At 43.9% G+C, this 17,971-nt stretch overlaps 2 protein-coding genes across 2 annotated transcripts; one reads left to right on the top strand and one right to left on the bottom strand.

Moving 5' to 3' along the window:
• The first annotated feature begins 3,607 nt into the window (after nt 1-3,607).
• Nucleotides 3,608-9,732, top strand: LOC106658921 (probable chitinase 10). The gene is made up of 16 exons (XM_023459940.1): nt 3,608-3,665; nt 3,935-4,107; nt 4,920-5,157; nt 5,243-5,422; nt 5,506-5,629; nt 6,139-6,448; nt 6,534-6,684; nt 6,926-7,210; nt 7,279-7,496; nt 7,771-7,925; nt 8,010-8,150; nt 8,231-8,378; nt 8,463-8,648; nt 8,724-8,846; nt 8,927-9,128; nt 9,509-9,732. The coding sequence occupies exons 1-16, from the start codon at nt 3,647-3,649 to the stop codon at nt 9,715-9,717; spliced, it is 2,862 nt and encodes a 953-aa protein (XP_023315708.1). The 5' UTR covers nt 3,608-3,646; the 3' UTR covers nt 9,718-9,732.
• Nucleotides 9,733-10,258: 526 nt separating this feature from the next.
• Nucleotides 10,259-16,759, bottom strand: LOC106658920 (chaoptin-like). The gene is made up of 12 exons (XM_014381095.2): nt 16,666-16,759; nt 15,855-16,038; nt 15,410-15,557; nt 15,213-15,323; nt 14,344-14,759; nt 13,779-14,249; nt 13,106-13,697; nt 12,834-13,030; nt 12,455-12,767; nt 11,946-12,387; nt 11,361-11,877; nt 10,259-10,616 (listed from the first exon to the last, which is right to left on the bottom strand). Exons 2-12 carry the CDS (start codon nt 16,036-16,038, stop codon nt 10,279-10,281), a joined length of 3,729 nt encoding a protein of 1,242 aa, XP_014236581.1. The 5' UTR covers nt 16,666-16,759; the 3' UTR covers nt 10,259-10,278.
• Between the last annotated feature and the right edge of the window lie 1,212 nt (nt 16,760-17,971).

The raw sequence follows: 17,971 nt of genomic DNA, 5'->3' as shown, positions 1-17,971 counted from the left end.
GTGCATGGTCGGGGCCCGCGCCGAAAAACATTCGTTGTAACGCGTTTCTCGAGGCGGGTGAAAGCAGCCAGCTCTGCACGCGCCACGGCACGTACGATATATTTCAGCGACACGAGCGCGAGCGCGATAAATCAAAATTATAATTTTCCTCGCGCGAGCAGCGACAATTGTAATTCGTTGGAGCAGCAGCCGAGAAAGCCGAGAGCTATATGTGTCACGAAAATACTCGGCGGCTCGTCGTACGCAAGGACGGACGGAGCTTTCTTTGCGACGCGCTCGAGAATCAGCCCAGCGCGACAAAGGGACGCCAGCAGCCGAGCTGCCAAAGAAAATATAGAGGCGTGTGCCGAGATAAGTGCCACATGGGTGCGCAAATCATCGCTATCAAGGTCGCCGCTCGAGTAGTGCAGCTCGAAACCCGTTACGGACATCGCGGACGAGGTGAATCACGCACTTTGAGCCGCATGAAAGTACCTTTGGATCGCTCGTCCTTCGCACTTGCCGTGTCCTTAATTTTCCTCTCGTCTCGCTTTTGCTAAACATGGCGAATTTGTATTCGACGAGTACGAGGGAGCTCTCGAGGAGCGGATCAACGGGAGAAAAAATGCCGCTGCTCTGTTTTTCTGGAGTATCACCCCAACGCAGCGCGTCGACTTGACACAAAGCCTATCTACGGCTCGGATCCCATTGAACGAGAAGACTTCGATCGAGTTTCGAGACGTCAGCTACCCGCGAGACAATCACGAAAATCCGGTTGCCCGAGAAGAGTAAAGCAACACGGCTCAAGACCAATAGTTACACTGGCGCGTTCAGCCAAGGCCATTTGCTTCGTGCGCCGCGATAGTTAGGGGCCGCGCATTGTCAGTCATTTCTTACGACAACCAAAGGAATCGGTGGAACTAAAAGTGAAGCTTTTGCGAGTCTCGGCCAATGAAACGACTTGGAATTGCTGCGCGGAAAAAGCGTGTATGGTCCGAAGCTCGAATAAATAACGTCGCAATACGCAGTCGGTTGGCTGAAACTTATACGAGCGCAGCGCATTAATTTTCCACGGGAAATATCGATCGAAAAAACTAGTTGAAAAGCCAGCGATACGTATCGCGGCTCGTATAATATACATCCATGTACATAACTGGCCGACTTGCTGCGTCCGAAGCGTAAGCGCGAGCTTTTACGTAAGCTGTACTCGTCGACTCTTTCGAATCTCGGCTGCTCTTTCACGATCAATTGGAAATTAACTCGCTGCATCGTGCTACACGGACATGATATTCCTTTCCGTGCGCCGAGCAGAAGCAGCGAGTCCGAAAGGATCGAACGTAACGGCCGCACCTCGAGCGAGTGCGCCGATGAGAGAGACAACGAGTACGATTTTCGAGGTCTTCGTGTAGGTGCAGTCGGCGTTTTCGATTCGAAGCTACACCGATACGAGCGAGCGACGCCTTCCGAGCTTATCTTCGCGCTCCCGGCAGCCCTATCGGGGTCAGGCGCTGCAGCGCCGAGTAAACCATTTCTCGACTCGAGCTCGCTCACGACTTCCCCATCCCATATTCCTAACGGCGGATGTGATTTTTCTCGCGAGCTTGCGATCTCAATGAAAAATGTAGCCCAGCTCATCGAGTCTCTCGATTACGTTTTGGACTCTTGTTTTCGTTGCGTATGAAAATTGAATCGGCTTTCGTCGCAATGCACGATCGATTCGTTCGTAATTCGCACTCATAAATAAAGATTTTTTTGCGCTCGTCGCGCATTTTGCAGTAAAGTTCAACGAACGAGCTGCGCCGCGCGCCGTGAGAGTCGCAATCTCCTTCGAGTGTGACGCTTTCTCTCCTTATAATGAAGCGTATAACAATCCGTTCCCCACGAAGTCGAACCGCTGCCGCCGACTAAACGTGATTTTATATAAAATAAATTAATATTTATATCTGGCAAGTTTGTGTAATATTCGGAAGAAAAGATCGGCAACTCGCGATCTCGCGCTGCAGCGCTGCAACGAATGCTTATTTTTTTTCTTAATATTAAATGAAAAGGCTCGAATCAGATATTTCTAAATGAAATGCTCTGCGGCTGCGAAAAACAAGAGAGACCGTTCGACGGGGGCAGGATTTATACACGATCGCGCTCGTTCGCACCGATACACGGAATCGAAAAAACGACTCCTCCAACTTGCCGTAAAGCGAAAGATTTAGATCGTTAAAAATACGGAGCTTTTTGCCATCGCCGAGCAAGGTTAACCCATTTCCATTTTCAATTCAAGGACACTGCTTTATCGTGCACATCTGACGCAGCAGGTCCTTTCGCGAGCCGCGCACACGACTCATGAGACTTTTGTCGATGCTCGAGTACGTGGAAAGCAGCGTTTAGGCTTTATCTGCTTTTCGCCAAAGACGATCGATAATGATTGCGAGAATCGGCTGCCGATTTAGGTCCTTATTTCGTGAGAACCAAAAAGTAAACTTTAATGCCGTGGATTCGATGGAACTTTAACGTTTCGATTAAAATTCGCTAAATTATCAACCAACTGCGAGGATAAATATTGATGCGGCTTTTAGTCTGCTCATTTAAAATGATCATAATTTTTATTTATGGCCACTCGAGTTATCATCAATGAAAGTAATCGTGCCCAAATAAACACCTTACGCATAATTAAAATTCGACTTTCATGACAAGTTTGTGGTACACCTCATGGGACGCATTTAAAATCATTCTTCATTAATAAGTTTAAATAAAAGGTTTAATCAAAGCAGCCTATAGTTTGCATATGAAATGATCTCTTCCATGAAACAGATAGATATTGAATTTTTATTTATTCATAAGATATAATACTTATATAATGGAATGTATGCACATGATGTACTTTGCTTCTTATTTGCGATTTCGGTTGCGCATTAAAAAGTGTCCAAGTCGTGAGCGCAGAGCAATTCAAGGTAAATGCGACAGTATCGCAGAATAGAGGCGAGAAATCATTTCGAAATCTGTTTAGCCGCAGCGAGCTACGAGCCGTGTGAGAAAGACTGTATGTCGCTTAGAAATGCGCGAGCAGCCGGATCGGCCGCTGCTATCGTTGCAATATTATAAATGCGAGCTGCTTTACATGAAATGGATCGATGCTAAATGCCGCGTTACACATATTATTAGAACTCCATTTTATCTCCTTGTGTTTTCATTCATTCTCTTGTTCGGTATAATACACGATTGGCTTGTTTCAAGTCTAATTTTTTCGAAGATCTGCCTAAAGTCCCGAACAGGAGGTCAGATGCAATTTTCTCTCGCACTTTCGAGCTTCGAAAATGAGGACATATTATATGATATTATATGTATCGCATTCACTAGTGCGCCTTGCCCTTACTTTTCGCTCAACAATAACACGCGTTCTTTTGCGTCTCATGGCCAGCCTCATAATTATCTCGGACGCACATTAACTTACGCGTATGAAAAAACGTCATGAAATTCCGACCGCGCCACTGCTTTTTGTTTATTGTATACGCCTGCTCGCTCGGGAGCTAAAAAATTTCCACGCGCTCAAACGTATAGTAGCGTATAGTCGTTTGCGTGCCAAGTTCGTGTTTGCACAAAGATTGAACGAACTTTCTTTTGCTTGCAGGTGACGAGATCGCTTCTATTGGTACTATGCCTGGCTGTGCTTCTGATGAGCGAGCATGCGGAAGGTAAGTGAGCTTCCACGCCGCTGCGTCCCAGCCTCGCTGCTGGTATGCTCCAGCGCGCGGACACTATCGGGCTTTGAGAGAAAATTTACGCGCTTCTTCCACCTGATAATATAATCATCGTAAATAATCGAGCGAAGAATTTTTACCGCCGGCTCTCGAGATTCGATCGGTCGATAAATTATGCTGATCCGTCAGTCTTTTCAAACGTAGCTAACTCGCGCCGCGATTTATCAAGGCAATTCAATTTTTACTCGTCAATTTTAAAACAGGAGCGAGGAAGAGGTTTCGCAGACCAACGACGGCCAAGCCGCTGGTATCGAATAACGATCAAGAGGTATCCGCCAGCGTCAATCGTTTTAAGGTGACGCGAAACCGCATCAGCAACAAAAACACAAAAAATGAGCTGCAGCCCGGCAAATCGTCCTCCGACAACAATTACAAGGTGAGACAAGCTTCAATGTCGGACGCTATTACTGATTTACTTTTTCGACTAGTTGCGTATACGAAGCAATGAAATAAATTACCGAGAGGTGTAGTAAATTAGAAATGTATCGAGAAATATATATGCCAATGCGTAGATTTCACTTTCATTCTTACTCGTGTACAGAAATGTGTTAGAATGAGCCAAGCGTCTTTCACTGCGGCGTTTCATCTTACGGAAATAAGATTACGTCTTGGAGATATGATTTATTTTTTCTTCCTTCGAGGACGTTTGCATGACTCTAATGCGTTTCGATACTTGCTCGAATTTATCGTAAACTGCTGAGTAACAGCATACAACTGTACATTTGCGAGAGAGAGAGAGAGAAAAATGAAATAAATCAACACTCATCGTCTTAACTTTCTACTTACGATCGAACTATCGATATTTGCATTTTTAAGCTATACAGTGCCGCGTGCCCGATGATTTTTGCGTTAATTTACATCTCTTATAGCGCTACGGGCTTATGCACGCGTCCAGCCAAGCGTCGCTCATTGGTTCGCGCTCAAAATAAAAAGGAAAAAAAAATAGTTAAAAGTTGGTTCGCATATATGCGCTCTGCTCGCGGTGAAAATGTCGTGAAATAAGAGTTTGCCGGCAGCTCGTATTCTAGAACTCTCGACTCGACTCGCCGCTGTGAAAAGCTTTCACTTTTTCGCAAACGCTTAGCAAACTCGCACCACATTTTATTATTGTCATTGCAATGTGTCACTCGTACGCGCGGCCCAGAGGCACGAGAAAATTGATACATTTACTTATTTTGTCGTGGCCAGATCGTGTGCTACTACACCAACTGGTCGCAGTACCGGACGAAGATCGGCAAGTTCACGCCCGAGGACATACAGCCGGACCTCTGCACTCATGTCATTTTCGCCTTCGGTTGGCTCAAGAAGAACAAATTGACGAGCTTCGAGTCCAACGACGAGACCAAGGATGGAAAAGTCGGTTTGTACGAGAGAATCATCGGATTGAAGAAGGCCAATCCATCGTTGAAGGTCCTCTTGGCTATAGGTAATATGTTCCTTCATTTCATCGTCGGTGAACATTTTCACTGAGGTCGTACGCGTTGAGCTTGAGATATGTTTCTGTTTCCTAGGTGGATGGTCGTTCGGCACGCAGAAATTCAAAGAAATGACTGCGACCAGATACGCGCGTCAGACTTTCATCTACAGCGCTATACCGTATCTGCGTGAACGAGGCTTCGATGGATTGGACATCGATTGGGAATACCCCAAAGGAAGCGATGACAAGAAAAACTACGTTCTACTGCTCAAAGGTATGTTGTGATCATGGCAATCAAAAGATATGGACTCGGTGAAAAAGATACGAGTTGTGAAAACGGCGAAATTTCTGTTGCAGAGCTCCGTGAAGCCTTCGAGGCCGAAGCTCAAGAGTACAAAAAGCCAACACTTTTGCTCACTGCTGCCGTGCCAGTGGGGCCCGACAACGTGAAAAGTGGATACGACGTGCCGGCAGTTGCCAGGTGATGAGATTTTCCTTCTTTTATATTTCGTCATTTCGACGGCTACATAGCCTCTGATCGTCGCGTGAATGTATCGTTGACACGCCAATGTGGTTCACTCAACTTTTGTTTGCACAAAAAGTTTTTATCCTTCCGGTATAATCGATTGTAGCATTGAGGGTAAATAAAAATGTTATGCCTGCTTGAACGATGTCCGTCTCGGTGTTGCATCATTTGCATCCGCTGAATTTGCTCGATTAAACTTTTCTCATTTAAATACAATAAAAGTCAATAGCGTTTGACTTTTCAATTTCTTTTGGCTTTCTCCCGAGCAAGCTGCACATTGAGTAACTTACTTACCGACCGTTTTCATTATAAGAAAAGAGCTTGCAAAAATACGTATATTTGAACCCGGCGAAATGGTCGAAGCTAATATCCGGCAAAATGCCGAAGGCTTTGGATCGTCCAAGGCACGGCGTTGATTTTGTTACGTAAATGAGACTAATTGGTAATTGACTCGACTGCGGCAGCTATTTGGACTTTATCAACTTGATGGCTTACGATTTCCACGGCAAGTGGGAACGCGAGACCGGACACAACGCACCCCTCTACGCCTCGTCTCTGGACTCGGAGTGGCAGAAGCAGTTGAGCGTCGATTACGCGGCTGCTCTCTGGGTAAAGCTCGGCGCCCCCAAAGAGAAGATGGTGATCGGCATGCCGACCTACGGGCGCTCCTTCACCTTGTCCAACCCGTCGGCCTACAAAGTCCACTCGCCCGCCAGCGGAGGCGGTAAAGCCGGCGAGTACACCAAGGAGTCGGGCTTTTTGGCCTACTACGAGGTAAGAGACTAGCTTGAAAAATGCAGTCGCGGCGCAGTTGCGTAGCGCAGTGTTGTCTGAACTTTGCCGACGCTTCGAATTGCAGATCTGCGAGATGCTGCTGAACGGAGCCGCCTACGTCTGGGACGACGAGATGAAAGTGCCGTACCTCGTTCATCACGATCAATGGGTCGGCTTCGACGACGAGAGATCCATCAGGAATAAGATGCATTGGATCAAGGAGAACAGATACGGAGGTACGTTGCGACAGATCCCATTTCTATAGTCTTTCTTTCGCGGCACGTCGTCGAGCCGAGGCTTTCCGCGATGCTACGCGGCGCTCGTTTCCGCTCGAAAGTTCGCCTGATAAATGAGCGCAGCCACGACGATTTTCGTAATCGGCTGTTGCAACGACTCGCCTCGGCTCAGCCGTGTATCGTCGCGGCCGACTGTTGTAACGGCGGGACGATGGATTTTCATACTCTGCTCCACTCGCAGGTGCCATGGTCTGGTCCGTCGACATGGACGACTTCAACGGGACCGTCTGCGGCGGCGGCACCAAGTACCCCCTGATCAGCGCCATGCGCGAGGAGCTGCGAGGCGTTTCGCGCGCCAGCAACAGCAAAGACGTCGACTGGAGCGCCATCGCCACCACCATAACCGAGGTCGTGGTGAAGAAACCCGAGGCATACAAAATCCCCGTCACCGAAGTCCTCAGCAAGGCCAAAAAGTCCGTCGCCAGCCACAAGAATCAGCTCGTCTTCAACACGCCCAATAACAAAAGTAAGCCCGAGCTCTCTTTTTCCTTCTTTTTGATCGTGCGTCGCTCACCGAGCCTCGATTTGATTCAGAGCGAGAGGCCCAGACCATCTGCTATCTGACCAACTGGTCGCACAAGAGACCGGGCGCCGGCCGATTCACTCCCGAGGACATCGACTCTTCCCTCTGCACCCACATCATCTACGCTTTTGCCACGCTGAAAAATCATCTGCTGTCCGAGAGCAACGACAAGGACGCCGAGATGTACGAGAGACTCATTGCTCTGCGCGAAAAGAATCCCGACGTCAAGGTACGATAAATCAGGCACCGTAATTCGCGCTCGCGAGTAGCCCAATTGCGAGTCACGATTCGGAATTCCGATTCGCTGATTATATTAGCAGGTTTTGACGCGAGTCGCCTGCACCAACGGATCGAGACTTATCGTTTCATTTTCGCCTCGTTTCTCTCGTGCTATTATTAAATCTATTCAATTTATGCGCGCCCGAGTACTGTTACTTTTGAAGGCGTCGTTTCTCTCGAGCCAAATACAATGAAGCTCATGTATTCGTGACGTGAATTTTTAGATTCTCCTGGCCATCGGTGGATGGGCTTTCGGCTCGACGCCTTTCAAAGAATTGACCAGCAATACCTTCCGCATGAACCAATTCGTTTACGAAGCCATCGACTTCCTTCGTGAATACAAATTCGACGGCCTCGACGTTGATTGGGAGTACCCAAGGTATGCATAATTTTTTTCTTTCATTCATTTTTTTATCTCTATAATCGACCGGGTATAATAAATTGAACGAAATGTCTTATGCAGAGGAGCCGATGACCGAAACTCTTACGTCAATCTTCTGAAAGAATTGCGAGTTGCTTTTGAAGGCGAAGCCAAGAGTACAAATCTGCCAAAACTCATCCTTTCTGCTGCAGTTCCAGCTAGCTTTGAAGCAATAGCTGCAGGGTAAGATATAAACAAACATTTTTTAACGACAAATATGAGAAAATCAGTAAGTTATATTTATAGTAAATGTTGCGTTTTAGATACGATGTGCCAGAAATTTCGAAATACTTGGACTTTATAAACATTATGGCCTACGATTTCCATGGCCAATGGGAAAGACAGGTGGGACACAACAGTCCACTTTATCCACTAGAAAGTGCATCCAGCTATCAAAAGAAACTGACTGTGGTTGGTATTTTTTTTATCGCAATATCGATGAGAAAATTTATTAGAACGTTACATTTTTTCATTTTAAAACTATACAAATTTTAGGATTACAGCGCTCGCGAGTGGGTTAAACAAGGAGCACCTAAAGAAAAGCTTATGATCGGAATGCCAACGTACGGAAGATCATTCACTCTGGTTGATCAAGCCAAATTTGACATTGGAGCCCCAGCTTCAGGCGGTGGTGTGGCTGGAAACTTCACCAGCGAACCCGGTTTTCTTTCCTACTATGAGGTAATGTTATTTATTTTTAACGATTTCTTTACTGGTAATTTTTTTTTACAAAAATTCTTAACATCCAATCCTTAGGTTTGTACATTCCTCAACGAAGATAACACAACGTTAGTCTGGGATAGCGAGCAACAAGTTCCATTTGCTTACCGCGACGATCAATGGGTTGGCTTTGACGACGAGAGAAGTCTTATTAATAAGGTAGTTTAAAAACTATTATTTTCATCGCACCGTATCGTAGCTCAAAAGATGCATTGGTGAAAAAAAAATGAATTTTGCAGATGAAATGGCTGAAAGAAGAAGGTTTTGGAGGTATCATGATCTGGTCAGTTGATATGGACGATTTCCGAGGCTCTTGCGGTGCTGGCAAGTTCCCTCTCATTACGGCTATGAAGAAAGAACTGGAAGGTTACTCGGTTGATCTCGAGTACGAAGGACCCTACGAAAGCAACGTTCGCAGTGGCAAATACACCACTAAAGATCGTAAGTATTCGTGAATAATTATTGAACAAAAAAAATCCAATGACACATTTGTATTTATTTACTTTTTTTCACATCAACATTATTTATAAATTCATACGGTATCAAGTTTGACATGTAAATTGGAGCAAATTACGTAGGGTGCTTACCTATCGTAACGATTCAGTCGTGTAATATGTACATAGTTTTCGTTGCTTTTTTGAACAATTAGACTTAAAAAATTAAACTAACTATTTATATATTAATTCAACAAGAGCATAGAATATCAAGCTGATCTTTTTGAAAGACTAATAATGAACAACAATGACTAGAATAATAATACTGTTCTACTTATACGGTTGGATGTTGGCGTTCTCTTGATGTGCGTTTGTTTTTGTCCTCAGCGAACGAGGTGTCGTGCGACGAGTCAGAAAATGTCATAACGTACCACGCGGACAAGCAAGACTGCACGCACTACTACATGTGCGAAGGCGAGCGCAAGCATCACATGCCCTGCCCGGTCAATCTGGTCTTCAACCCCAACCAGAACGTCTGCGACTGGCCCGAGAACGTCGAGGGCTGCCTCCATCACACGCAGGCCCCGCCGGTCTGAGAGAGTCGCGACGAAGCCGCGTCGCACCGAAATTGTAAATAAACAGAACGAAAAGCTCGTCGCCGCCAGGAGGGCAGAAATTACGATGGTCAGCAGCAGCGGAAGCGATCGCGATCGATCGCGAGACAGATGCGAGAGTGCGGTACAAGGGGCGGTGCTTCGATCGTATAGGCCATTACGTAGACCGTGTAAAAATTATAATTATTTTTTTCAACTTACTGATCGACGTCCGCGACATGCGCGAATGTCGCCCGAGCTCATTTTTCGTATGATATTTTCTATTCTATTTATATGCGCACTTGATCATCACGACAATCGTTTTACTGTTGTATAGATCTATAAAAATGTGTATTATAGTATTAGGCTTAAACTGACATAGAAATTATTTTTTATACTCGATTACCGACGGAGAAAATTGACCCAAGTTATAAGTACGCTATTTACAGGGAGAAAATTGTTTAACGTTTCGTTTTTTTCTTGAGATATGTTTTTTTTTGTCCGTATGCGTGTGTGTGAGAGATGATGATTGATTTATAGCCGTTGATGCGTCGCGTAGCTGAGCTACCGATTGAAGACGAGCACGAGCAGCGCCGCAGCAAGGAAGACCGTGAGGAGCCTCTGCGCGTCCTCGTGGCAGAGAGAGGCGGCGCTGAGGGCCGAGGCTTGGCAGGCCGTGTTCGGTGCGCCCAGATTGAGGAGGGTCCGGTCGGGCACGTGATAGAGTTGGGCCGTCGACTCGTGGCAGACGGCGCGACTGGCCAAGCTGCGAAGCTGACGCGCGTCCGACTGCGAGGCCGTGTGGATCTGACGGGATTCCCGGAGCCAACGTCGCAGCCACAGCGACAGCCAGGCTATCTCGCAGTCGCACTCCAGAGGATTGCCCGACAGCTGCAACCCGCCTGCAATTCATTCGGCCACTTTGTAATTACAACTGACTTTGACGGCATCAATTTTTCATCGACAGCGAGTCGATTGTCGTGCGATATGCCTTTGTAAATTCACATCTTTTGTCAAATTCACATCAAAACTTTTCCATGAACTCGCGACCACTTGGTCCGATCGCGTAGAATTTTCAATCAAACTTACGTACTTAAAATTTTAAAACGATCTGACCGACAACTTTGTGATTAACCATTCGAAGATAAAAAAACGTTAATATTACTTTTGTTTTTTAGCATAAGTTTTTTTTAAGTAAGCGAAAACGAGTATTTTATTCTTATCGATACTATTACTATTATTATTATTATTATTATTATTATTATTATTATTATTAATATGGTTTTTTATAATTACATTTACTTATGCATAAGGCATTGAAATTCCGAAAATTGCCAAACACGTTTGAATGTTTACAAAAAATCGTTATGTTGTGAACCGATTATACGCGTTACCTGTATAATAGTTGATTAGCTTTGTAAAATAATGATATGACTGTACTTTTAAAAAACGAAAATTTAATCGAAATTTTAAGAGCATTCCTAAAAAAGAAAGCAACGAACAAATATTTTTACGTTATAATATTTATAAATATCAATTGTAGAAAGTGGGAGAATATCATAATTAATTGTATAAGAAATATATAAATATATGTTTCGGAAAAAAGGTAATTTTTGATAACCAAGTAAATATTTTGTTCTGCTCACCTGACACCATATTTGTCCCGACGCTCTCCCATGATAAATTTCCATAAATTACCGATGGGCTCAACTCGTTGATATGATTATTCCTCAAGTCCAGTGTCAAGGACGACATTTGCTTGGTCAAAGAGAGGAAGATATCAGATTGGAATTTTTGCACCTGCGTATCTTTGATACGAAGCACAAGTTCGGCCCCTTCGATCGTGGCGAACGCGTCGGCGGCGATAAAGTGCAAATTTTGACCGGTTATCGTGAGCTCCCGCAATTGTTTACTGAACGATCGGTGCAGCTGATCCGTCAGCTCGGTTTCCATCATTTGAATCTCAACTACGCGCAGGGGTAGACCGCTGAGAAAATGACGCAATCGAAAGTCCGGCACTTCCGGCCAGGTTTGAGTGCGCAAGTACTTGAGGTAGCTCAATGATTTTAGACAGTCGCGATCGACCGAACGAGTTCGATTGAGATTTCGGATGTTTAGCCGCTCGAGACGTGGAAATCCGGAGAACGTGTTACGCGACAGTTCCTGAAAAATAAATCATTGTTTTCAACATTATTTCATAGATAAGAGTGAAAAAAACTGATTAAACTCACTTTTATAGGATTTTCCGAAATATCTAATTCGCGCAAAAGATTCAGTTTCAAGTTTTTGATAGAGTTTAATGAATTATTCGTCAGCAATAAAACTTTCAAGGTATTAAAATTCTGCAGTTCATTTTCTCTGATCGAATCGATGTAATTATCGGACAAATCCAAGTAGTTCAGCGACATCATTTGCAGGTGAGGAATAGCCTTCAAGCCGCAATTGGCCAAGCTCAGCTGTCGCAAATCTGGCAGATAATGGAAAACTTCCTTGAAATTGGCACGTAAGTGATTTTGAGAGATGTTGAGGGACAGCAATTTCGACAGCATGACAAAAGAATTGTCCGGCAAAATTTGAATGCGATTGCGCGCCAAATTCAAATAGGTCAATTGAGCCGTTGGGAATGATGTAGAGTCCAAATGATCGATAAAGTTCTCCGAGAGATCGATACTCCTGCAAATGACAAATCTTAGTATCGACGTCTGATTCGTTGGTAAACTCGTTTCGGAAGTATTATTACCTGAGCGTGTAGCCCACATCTAAAAGCGGCGTGGAAGGAATCACCGTGAACTTATTTCCGCTGACGTCGAGTATTTCGAGACGGGTGCCGGTAAAAACATCTCGCGTCAACGACCTCAGCTTGTTTCGCGATAAATTCAGCACTCGGAGATTACGCAGGTGTCGAAACTGCTCGTTGGTCAGCTGGGAGAGTTGATTGCCCGACAGATCGAGCTGCTGCAAGACGTTTAAGCCATTGAAGCTCTGCTTGCGAAGAGATTCCAGCCGGTTGTCGCGCAAATTTAACGTATCCAAGCTCGTCAAAGCGAAAGTACCTGCATTTGTTTTTAATTGTTACTCGAGCTTGCAATAATCTACCCGAAGTGTAAAAGAAATCATACCTGGCTCGATAGACGTCATGCGGTTATTTTGCAAATTGATGATTTTCAAATTCGGTGTATTGGCAAAAACATCCGAAGATAATTGGCTGATGTTATTGAAGCCTAAATCGAGCCTCGTTAAATTGATGGTCGAAATTCCTGGATTCAATTGGGAAATTGAGTTGTACGAGACGTTGAGCGTAAAGTCTGATCCTCCACTAAAAAAAGTCGTATTTTTCGCAACTAATCTTCGCGGCTCAATTAATTGATAAATGATTGGCAGATAAGTTTACCTGTCGGCAAAAGTCTCAAAGTCGAGCGCAGTCAATTTATTGAGCTCCAAGTGCAAGAATCTCAATCCGTAAAGAGCAACGAAGGCGGCACTGTCCAGGCTGCTGATCCTATTGTTGGCCAAGGAGAGCGTGACGAGCTTGGGGCAATTTCTCACGGAATCGGCCGCCAGAGATCGGATCTTGTTGCCAGTGAGGTCGAGCGCGCGCAACTCGGTCAGGTTGTGAAACGTGCTCTCGGGGATGCTCTCGAGGAAGTTGTAGCCCAGCTTGACGTCCCGAAGCTCCGCGTGAACGTCCGCGAGGAATATGCGCTCGGGCAGGTAGTGCAGCCGATTCGACTCGAGATTGATGTAGCGCAACTGCTGGAACGTGTAAAAAGCCGTGGGCTCGATCGCGTGGAAGTTGTTGTTGTCGAGCACGAGCCAGTGCAGACTCGAGAGCGGGCGCAGGGCGCGTTGGGGGAACACGTCCGTGGAGAAGGCGAAGCTCAGCTCGAGAATTTCGAGACTGTCCTCGAGGCCAACGAAGGTCTCCTCGGACAGGTCCGACAGGTGGTTGAACGACAGGCTCAGCTCCTTTAGCTTGCTCGCACCTGCAAAATTGACGATTAATAAATCGATCTAATCGTGCTAAATTGCTATGCTACTAGTCCAACTAGACTAGATAAGGCGACCTCGAAAAGTTTGAGCTTTCAGCTGAGTCAGTACGTTGTTCCTGAGCAGCAGAATCTCCAAACTGCTGGCCCAATCGAAATCGCCGGGCTCGACTTTGTGGATCTTGTTGTAGCCGAGATTGAGGTGCAGGAGATTGGAGCAGCCAACGAGCGAGTTGGTCGGCACGACTTGCAGCTGGTTCGAGGCCAGCGACAGAGCCTTGAGATTCGACGTGAACTCGGCGAAGCTCACGTTGTTGAGCTCCCGGATTTGATTGTTGGCGAGGTAAAGGTAGGCCAGCTCGTGCAGACTGCTCACGGCGGCGGGCAGCTGGCCCAGCTCGTTGTTCTCGAGGTTCAGGTACTCGAGGCTGTCCTCGAGGCCGAGGAAGGCCCCGTCGTCGATGGAGCGCATCCCGTTGGACGACAGGTGGATGCGCCTGACGAGCACGCGAGCGAAGCTCTCCCTCGCCAGGCTGCGTAAACGATTGCCTGCGCGCGATATTGCGTATGAATTGCATTTCTCGGCGTTTCAGCGAGCTTAGAGTTTTCAAAGTATATTATAAATTGACAGCTGTCCATTTACCGGACAAGTTGAGATCCTTGATGCGTAAGGTATTATTGCCGGGGGAAAAACTGATGCTCTCGATGGAATTGTCGCTGACGTCGAGCATCTCGAGCTCTTGGCTGGCGAATTGCGGCAGCTCCAGCCGCCTGATGTCGTTGCCGCGCATGTACAGCCAGTTGAGGAAAGCCAGCGAGGCCAGGCTCCTCGGCATCGACTCGAACAGATTGAGATTGAGGCTGAGAGTGACGAGATTCGGCGGCAGCACACCCTCCGGCAGATCGGCCATGTTGTTGTTGTCGAGGTTCAGCCAGACCAGGGCCGCGAACGTCGAGAAGCTGCGCGGAACGGCGCTGATCGAGTTGTCGCCGAAAAAGGCGTTCGAAAGTGTGTCGGCCACGTAACCCCAATCTCCTTCCAATGTCGTCAGATGATTGCTGCGCCAACACCGAGTCACGCGTGTCTTTTTAATGTTATTGTAAACACCTGACGCGACTGCAGGCATAAAAAATACTCGATCGACGCGTCGATTCGAGCTTTTACGCGACAACTTTCATTTCGACTCGCGTTTCCTCAAACTGCTCGATTTTTTCAGCTTACTTTTTCTAATCAAGCGTTCGGTTTAATTTGTTAATGAACTAATTTATAGATTAGAATGAGCACTTGGAACTTAAAAAATAGAAAAACTTGACCTCTTTAAGAGTTTGTTTGCTATTTACTCTACAAGCATATGATAAACATAGTAATAAAGGTGAAACGATAAATCACCAAGATTAAGCAAATGATGAAACAGATTGTTATGAAAGTTTATATTCAAAATAAATTATCATTGATTATAAGTAAAAAAGATGTAAATAAAGAAAGTAATTGAAAGATGGTAATTTTCTTACCTGTGCATGTTGAGCCAGTTCAGTTTTCGTAGACCTCGCAAGGCTGGCAGTGGTATTTCTTCGAGCGAATTGTAGCTGAGATCCAATGAACGCAAACTGCTGCTAACTCCCCTGAGGATACAGACGAATGTTATTTTCTCTTTTTCTTCGTGTATAATATTTTTAAAGGCATCGGTGAAAAAGGCCATGATACTCACAGTAATGATTTGTCCCCAACCCTCAAGAGCTGATTGCTCATCAAGCCAAGGGCCTCCACACCCGAAGCGCTCGATAACGCCTCATTATCGAAAACCTGCAAACCCGAGCCCACTACGTCCAGTTGCGCCACATAATTTATCGATACGTCTGCAAAAAATTTAATAGCTAAACTCACTCGCTTGTACATACATTAAATTTTTCATTTGTTTTATTTGCAGTCAATTTTTTCATACTGTTCACGAATTGAGCAGTAATGATGGAAGGTTTTTATGTTTCGCAGAATAATCCCAAATCGATTTTTTTGGTACTTATTTGAAACTGACATCGTGCCAATTAATGACATTATCCTTAAAGTAAATTGAACGCGGAATACACGTTTCTTTGTGACCGATGCTCATCGTATATTCGATTCAATCATAAAAGTAATATTAAAATTTTGAATACCTGGAAATCTTGCAAATGGTACAGCTGTACAACTTATATCCATTTTCGTATAATCTGCATCGTCTTGGACCCAACACAAGCACATTGCATTGAAATTGCATGCAACATCGTAACAATACGAAATTCGTGCAATCCATCCCCAAAGAAAAAAAAATTGACTGAGTTTCAGTGTGACCCACCGCATCTGCAAATGAGTTGCATTAAGTAATTATTGAGGATAAAATCATTCATGTTATCGTATCATTAATTTTATGTTTAAAAAATCATAAAAATTGGATGGGTGCAACGATAAATTATGTAAATTTAATTCGTGAAAAGTTTTTTTTTTCTTCAGCTACTGCAAGGTTGTCAAGAACTCCATTTTTATGCGAAATGATGCATAAAAATAATAATTTCTCTTCAAAAAAATAGACTATAAACAATGCCCTATTTAAATTACGAGATATAAGGCTTTTTTCTTATGAGTTTGTGAGCTCTCGACTCGAGTGCACTGTACACCCAACGTATTCATACGCAAGAGAAAGCCCGGAGTAAAAAATACCCCACCCCCATACGGGCAGTCCATTCATGACAAAAATCGAAGCACTCTTGCATCCTCTTTTGGCATTTCAATCCCAAGTCTTGTGCCAGCCTAAAATAACACTTTATTATTATAGCACAAGAAGTAAAACGTAATTTTACCTAAGCTTTCGAACTTTATTCGAGCACGAATAGACTATCAATGCCTCGAGCTTAGAGCTCCACGTAGCTAACGCACAGTATTCAATGGTTCAAACATATGCACGACGTCAATATATTACGGCTTGCTTACCTTTATATTTTTAACGGATTAGTTCAAAACCTTCGCGTTAGGTTTGATTCGAGTAAAAGCTTCATCGCTATTGACAAAATAAATCTTCAGAACGATGAACTCTCACTGTATAAACACAAGCACCGGCTGACGAAGGAAGCATCGCCACCTACATCGACGCGCTCGAGCTTTTGCGCACTTGTCCACGCGCAGGCGTCTTAGCGTAGTGAGGGCTGAGCTTGCATGACCTCATGTATGCGTGCCCTTCCTCTGTGATAAGCTTGAGTCCATAGGTGTGAGCCCATTTCTGATTGATACATACGAAAAAAATTATGTCGAAGAGAGCTTCATTGCACGAATATCTGAAAATTCCAAAAATTCTGAACGGTTAAAATATGTAAAAAGGTCTTACAAACAAAGTAACCCGCGTAAAAGTAAAATTAAATTGTCAACCGGAAATCATTCTTAGTTACGCGATAAATAAATTTGTCATCAAACACTTTTATTTAGTCTCAACGCTCATGCAGAATTTAATTTTTTACATTTTGCATATGCAAATGACAAAATAATGTTTCACTTTTTTTTTAAAACTTGTATGATATATTTGTAATAACAAACGCATCTTTTTTCATCATTTGACTACGATCTTCTTTTTTCTTTTTTTAATAATATGCAGCTAGCAAAGAGTTCAAAATTTATATAATATCTTATTTATTGATATAATAGTTTATTAAAAATTATTATTTACGTATTTATAAATAAAGTGAAATCGATTTAAATGTTAGAAATTTTCGGTTGCAGTTATTTAAATATGTCAAATAAATATGAAATATCATAATTTTTAATTATTCATCATATAGGTTTAAAGAAATCAAAAAAAAAGGCGGTTACAGCTACACACATTAAATTAAATTCAGAATACTACATGTAATTGAAAAATGTCTACTGTGCCGAATAAAAAGTCATATTTTTTAGTACGATCCCAGCGACAATGATTTTTGATTAGTAGTCAAAATATATTATATGAGCTCATACGTTAACGTAAGCTATGACATTATTATACACATATTTGGCCTTCGATAATATTGAAGAAAAAACTTCTTTTATGTTTTACAGAACCAGAGATTATACAAGAGGAGAAAAATATTTTTTTCGACTTTGAACATTCGCTAAAGGAAAGACTATGCCCAGTTTTATTTGTCTCCCATTTTTATATGCTTGATTCTCACAACCTGTAGTTGTCATAAAATTATTGACTATTAGGGTTTGTCCCCGTAATAACATTGTTAAGATTTAAAAACATATTATTATCACTTTTACTTGCTAA

This window comes from Trichogramma pretiosum, unplaced genomic scaffold (genome assembly GCF_000599845.2).
Source record: "Trichogramma pretiosum strain Unisexual culture from Peru unplaced genomic scaffold, Tpre_2.0 scaffold10, whole genome shotgun sequence".
In the NCBI taxonomy this organism is placed as follows: Eukaryota; Metazoa; Arthropoda; class Insecta; order Hymenoptera; family Trichogrammatidae; genus Trichogramma; species Trichogramma pretiosum.
This window is presented reverse-complemented; position numbering and strand designations above follow the sequence as displayed.

What these genes read in the sequence shown, in the direction of transcription:
- LOC106658921 (XM_023459940.1), top strand. An exon ending in CAACACGCCCAATAACAAAA is followed by an intron (nt 7,211 to 7,278) that starts GTAAGCCCGAGC and finishes GATTTGATTCAG; the next exon opens with AGCGAGAGGCCCAGACCATC. An exon ending in AAAAGAATCCCGACGTCAAG is followed by an intron (nt 7,497 to 7,770) that starts GTACGATAAATC and finishes GTGAATTTTTAG; the next exon opens with ATTCTCCTGGCCATCGGTGG.
- LOC106658920 (XM_014381095.2), bottom strand. Translation starts at nt 16,038, where the DNA reads ATGCGGTGGGTCACACTGAAACTCAGTCAATTTTTTTTTCTTTGGGGA. An exon ending in AACTGGCTCAACATGCACAG is followed by an intron (nt 14,760 to 15,212) that starts GTAAGAAAATTA and finishes GTGTTGGCGCAG; the next exon opens with CAATCATCTGACGACATTGG. An exon ending in TTTCGGAAAATCCTATAAAA is followed by an intron (nt 11,878 to 11,945) that starts GTGAGTTTAATC and finishes TTTATTTTTCAG; the next exon opens with GAACTGTCGCGTAACACGTT.